This window comes from Equus quagga, chromosome 20, assembly GCF_021613505.1.
Source record: "Equus quagga isolate Etosha38 chromosome 20, UCLA_HA_Equagga_1.0, whole genome shotgun sequence".
NCBI classification, from domain to species: Eukaryota; Metazoa; Chordata; class Mammalia; order Perissodactyla; family Equidae; genus Equus; species Equus quagga.
In genome coordinates, this window is record NC_060286.1 from 30,934,155 (window position 1) to 30,940,154 (window position 6,000).

The window sequence follows — 6,000 nt, forward strand, 5'->3', positions numbered from 1 at the left end:
CTGTACTGCGTGAGATCCAACATATGGAAAAGAACAGAGAAACTGGAAAGGATTAGCGAAAAAGACAAGGAACTGGGGTAAAGTCCACTCTTGGGGTGAAGAACAACAAATGAACCAAAAATACCACCTCATTGCTTATTCCACAATCTCAATTTTTGCTCTCTTTATCTTCACTCCATCTTGTCCTACCTTTTGTTTTTGTTTGTCATAGCCCCCCTTTTCCCTCTTACAGATCACCGATGTACAGAGATGCAACACAGAAGAGCAACTTTGTTATCGACAGAATTTAAATACCAGAGCTTCTTGCCTACAAGACATCAAACCGAGATACTGGATTTGAAATGCCCAATCTAAATCCTGTGCAACATAAATAAGGGAATAAAGCTGAGTAACGAAATCCAATCACAGAGCCTCTGTTAAAAACCCAGAAGCAGCACACACATATAGTCTCAAAATGTTTTTAAATATATTCTCCTCTGTCAAGGTCACAAATGCTGCGCTTGAGACAATAATCAACAACCTAGAATAATTTCTGTAGCTTTTAACTTTATTTGCCACAAAAATTCTGAGACACTGATTGAAAATCACATTTCAAATACACCAATCGTTCAAGATATGTAAACAAGCACTGGGACCAACTCTAAGATACTGCCCAAGAAGAATAAAAATGCAAACAAAAATTGTGATTTAAATTAAAATACAAAAGTAAACTTAATTAGAAGTAGCTTAATGAAGAAGGAATAAAAGAACGGGAAACCAGTGGAATCATTTTTAGCAGCTTTTTCAGATAAAACCTACCCCCAAACTGCCTTTAGGTGTGCAAATTTTAATGTCCAGTGAATAGCCTGAAGGTTGCGGGCTTCTTTTCTATCTGATGATAACAGCAGACAGTGAAACCTGAACTAATTCTTATGGCCAAGAGGTGAGTGCCCTCCAGGATGCACCTGGGCGCGCTCCCCAGGACCAGCCTACAGCTTGCGGTACTTTTATCAGTTCTCTATTAGGTAGCTTTCGCCCTGGTTTCAAGAACGCGTTTAATCAGGAATCTCTGATGGGATTTAAAGGAGTCAAGTGCCACCAAAATAAATCTTTTTGCAGTTTTCATACATTGACGGAGGGAAAAGGGTGCAAAGCCATAAAACCGGACGCCCAGGGGATCCGCGGACTCGGTGTCACCGCACCGACCCGAGGGAGAGACTCCAGGACACGAAGATGGGGAAAGGTCTGTCGGGTGGGTTTGGGACCAGACAGTTGCGGGTTTCCTGCTGGGGCGATGCTCCCCGCAGGAGCGGGTCCTCGCCCCCGCAAGGACAGGCAAGTGCAAACTCCGCGGGCGGTCCGCGGGGATCGGCGGCCACCCCCGGCCCTCGGTACCTGATGATGTCGTCGCTGTGGCCCCGGTAGAACTTCTGCCGGTGCTCCCGCGGGCTGTACACCACGCCGACGCCCGCCACGAAGTACACGATCTCCTTGGCCGCCGTGTAGTAGAGGTTGTTGCGGCACTGGTGGCCCCGGTAGCCGTACACCCACTCGAGCCGCAGGTGGCAGCTCGGGGCGCTCCGGGCCGCCATGTCGGGGCGCCCACCCCGCCGCTCCGGCTCCGGCTCCGGCTCGGGCCCCGGGCCGCGGGAAGCAGGAGGCGGCCCGGCGAAGAAAGCCCTCCGCTGGCGGCCGGGACTCCCCCGCCTGCCGCGTCCTCTAAGCCGCGCCTGGCAGGTGCATGTCGCTTCCCCTGGCCGCCGCCGCCGCCTCAGCCCACGGGCGGGAGGAAACCCCTCGCCTCGCGGAACATGCTGAGGGCCGCGGGCGCCGCCGGCCGGCAAGGGGGTGCTCGCCTCGTCTCCTCAGCCCGCAGCGCCGAGGTGCGAGTGCCGCCGAGCGACGGCCCGCCTCCTGCCTCCACTCCTCAGCCGCCGCCCGCGCGCCTTGCTCCCTTCCCGGGTCACCGGCGGCGTTCGCGCCCCTCCGCGGCGGCCGCGTCCTCCGGCCCGCCGAGCACGCGCCGCGCGCCCCCGAGCCGAGGACAGCAGCGGGTGCGCGGCCGCGCGCGGCCCCGCCCCCTCCCTGCCGTCGCCGCCGCCGCCGCCTGCGCTCGTCCCGCCCCGCCCCTCCCAGCTGGGGTCCGAGCAAGCGCGGGGAGCCCTGGGGGCTGGCGGTGGGTCGCCGTGCCCGCGCCGTCGCTCCCTACTTACGTCGAGCTCCCCGACCCCAGCCGTCCTGACCGCGTGCGGCCCCCGCGGGGCGCTGAGCCCCCGCGAAGCCGCCCAGGCCCGGTGCCGACCCTTGTCGACCCCCACCCCCTGCTGCTGGGAATCTTTGCTCCGGAAGCGTCGCCGGTCTTGCAAGGCCCCTGTACCCGGCCAGGGCTACGCGTCTGCCTGGGAGAATCAGCACCTGGATGCTAACCTTTTTTTTTTTCCTAATGCCTTTGTGTGCGTATATGTATTTTCTTTCTGCTTCATAGTGCTCACTGTATCAGACACTGAGTGGGGATAAAATCTGACTTCCTCAGTGTACGTTTTCTTATTTGTGTCGGTGACCTCAAAGCTGAAAGTAGAGTTTAGATGGTAAAATGACACGCCGGATCCAGTTTCTTAATAAGTACCAATGATACCTGAATTTATTTTTTTAATTACTATTTTGAACACCAATAAAATCTTGATACTTGTTACATTGTAGTAAGAGTGAAGCAAGATGGCATGAGATTGTGATCCTGGAGAATGCGCGTGTAACACAAAAGTGCTAGGAGCGATGAATTCCTCACTTTGTCAGTTCCCCTCCTACTCGGTTTTCTAAGTGTCCCCTTTCTGGCAGGAATACGGCCAAGATTTACCAAACCTGTAAAAATAATTTGAAATCCATATTTTAAAAGGTTTTAAGTGCAGGACGATAGCTGCCAGATTTATAACAAGAAATAATTCATGAAATACTGTTATAAATCCTCCATGTCTAAAAAATCACTGTTTTGGTTTTCCTGGAAAATACCAAAACTTGGAAATCTAACAAAAACTAGAATAAACTAATATCCTTTCAAAAAACAGTGACTGCACAAAAGTGATGATTCCTATATGGTACCCATACCTTGGAATGAATGCTACCCACTCTCTACTTCCTCAAAGATCCAAATTGGGGGCCGCCCCATGGCAGAGTGGTTAAGTTCACTCACTCTGCTTCTGGTGGCCCAGAGTTTCGCTGGTTGGAATCCTGGGCACCGTCATGGGACCACTCTTCACGTCATGCTGAGGCGGCATTCCACGTGCCACAACTAGAAGGACCCACAACTAAAAATACACAACTATGTACTGGGGGGCTTTGGGAAAAAAAGGAAAAATAAAATCTTTAAAAAAAAAAAGATCCAAATTGCCAATTTGAGGCAAGAGAATACCTTTTCAGTTTTCATTATGACTTCCACATGCAGGGAAGAAGGGCCATATCAGAGGAAGAAATTTGCATAAATGTCATGAAAAGTAAACTCTGAAGGAATGAGCAGATTTGGTGAACTCTGCCAGCAGAGCTAAAAGTAGAAATCAAATCCACTGTAGTTCACAGCAATCATCTAACAGAATAGTGAGGAACTATGATGCAGGAAAAACCGACTGTAAGAACTTCATAAAATTTCCAAGCTTTCAGAGATCCTCAAGTGTATTAGTTATCAGAGTGATTAGCTATACAACTCTTGTAATGAAAAGGGCCCTTGTCCTAATATCCAGGAGCAGCCAAGAATTACAAGAGGGTGGTGAGCAAGATTGGGGGAAGTGTGTCCCACTCCACAGCTTGTTACTGGCTAGGGATGACGAGAATCTCAGCAGAAAGAGAAGAGGATTGTAGATTGGGTTTCTGGCACTTGCTGAAAAGAAAAAAAGAACTCAGGCTTGAGAAGTGTCTTTGAAGTCATAAAAAAGCTTGTGTGGGATTCCCTGGAGAAAGGCACATACAATTTCTCTTTGTCATGTGTATTTGTTTTTTAATAAGAATATGTTTGCTAACTCGCTAGTGAGTTCCTTGAAAACCCCTGAGGAGAAAAAAAAATTTGTTCATTATTTAAATTTAAGCACTGAACTTAGAAAAGATAAAATATTTCGTTGCTATACATTTGTGGTACATTAATTGCTGGTTATGTGTAATTTTTATGAGATGTAGGGTAGTGAAGAATAAGAAAAACTTTGTTCTGTTGTTCAGATTTTTCAGTGCAATGTCTTATGGATCCCGTGATACATATTTAAGTACTCATATTAATAACAGATTTAAATAATTTATTCTTCCATTATCATATTTTCCATGATGATTTTTAATGACCCAAGGGTGGAGTGTGAAGCAAAAACATTCTTAATTAAACCATCCTCAGCTGACAACTCAAGACCCAAAGAGACAGCTGAGGCACAAAGGTGGCTGAAAAATGAAACATTCATGAATATTAGATGGGAAAAAATCCTCATTAGTTATTACCCCTACAATTTTATATAATCTGTTATTACTAATGTCACCTCAGAAAGCTTAATCAAGCTTTTATTGCTAGATGAGATTTCACCATCCATACCCTTTGAAAGTAACACAAATAAGGATGGAGGAGAAAGACCCCAAAAGTTATACATATCAACAAGTAGACCTCTATTAGGCATTTTTGATATAAGCTACAAATACCCTTTGGTAATCTATATCCTGAAACTTGAGTTCCTAGTATGGAGTTTTATATTCCGGACATTTGAGATATTTCTAAAATTCAAGCAAATAACAAATTACATGCTGGCTACTGACTTAGCTACCCTCAAGTCTCCAAAAGAAACTTAAGACAAAGGATACGAAATTAGATAAAAGCTAAAATTCATTCTATTAATTCTAACAAACTAATGCAGCCAACTTATGAATTATAATACTATTTTAATAAGCTGTCCATAAAAATATTTCTGTAGCCAACAGAAAACAAATATTTCTGTTTTATGTACAGAGGCTAACACAGTGAGTGGCACTACGTGGTAGATGTTTCATACGTATCTGTTGGCCATTACATATAAAAGACAATACTTGTGTATTCATAATAGGATCCTCTTAGTTTTATCTTGAATAGTTGAAACTTGGAAGCTTGCAACTTTTTCTCATCTTCAATACCGTATTAGTCAAGATTTCTTTGGTTGTACATGACAGAAACCCTCTCAAAATGGCTTAAGATAAAAAGGGAATTTTAATGCCACACAGGACTGAAACTAGAATTAGCATTAATGCACTTGGATCCTGGGGGCCTTCAGAACCAAGTCTTCAGAATTAACTCACATCTACTTTCCTTTGGGTTGATTCCATTGCCAGACAAGCAAACTAGCTGCCAACAGCTCCAGTTCTACATTGTATTCTCTTAGCAATCCCTGTGGAAAGATTTTTTTTTCCCAGCAGTTCCCCTGGAAACTCCTAGACGTCAGCCCCAATGTCTCCAATTGACTGATCTGAAATATGTGCCCACCGTTGGATCCATAGTGTAGTGCCAGGTGCACTAAAACCACGGGAAGGGAGAGTGGGATAGAGGTGTTCCTCCCAAGAAAATTGAAGTGACATTACCAGAATAAGAAGGAATGGATGCTAGCAGTGGCTACCCAGGCTGACTTAGATGCTTTAGTATTCCCCAGGCTCCACACATAACTAAATACACGTGCAATCTAAATTAAAAACGACAACAAGTGTTTGCTAAATAAATGCAGCTCTAAGACAAGACTTCTAACCAGACTGCCACCCAAATACCCTCCTCTGAAAAAAATTCTAAAGCTAACCCAAGATGTCACGCAGGCAAAAACAGCAGATGTTCTCCACCAGTAACCACATTTCCAAATGCCTATTAGATTCCACCTAAAGCCTTAAAAACTGGTATATAATTCAAATAGAAGAAGTCTCAAACCAAATTACCTTCTCCTACACATCTATACGCCTTGCCATCTTCTCTTTCTTTACAACAATATCAATAATCCCCCAGTTAGGCAGGTTGGAAAGCTAGACAGTTGGCTTTGGTTCTCACTG

The 6,000-nt window shown here is 45.8% G+C and overlaps 1 protein-coding gene across 8 annotated transcripts in view; it reads right to left on the reverse strand.

The window, feature by feature from the left end:
* Positions 1 to 1,983, reverse strand: part of EML5 (EMAP like 5) — a 136,664-nt gene extending 134,681 nt beyond the window's left edge. For all 8 annotated transcript variants that reach the window (XR_006886284.1, XM_046647089.1, XM_046647088.1 and 5 more), the window contains exon 1: positions 1,375 to 1,983. Coding sequence is in view for 7 of the 8 variants with exons in the window: in XM_046647089.1 (XP_046503045.1) it covers positions 1,375 to 1,571 (197 nt within the window). In the remaining variant the exon portion in view is untranslated. The remainder of the gene's footprint in view (positions 1 to 1,374) is intronic.
* Positions 1,984 to 6,000: the final 4,017 nt, after the last annotated feature.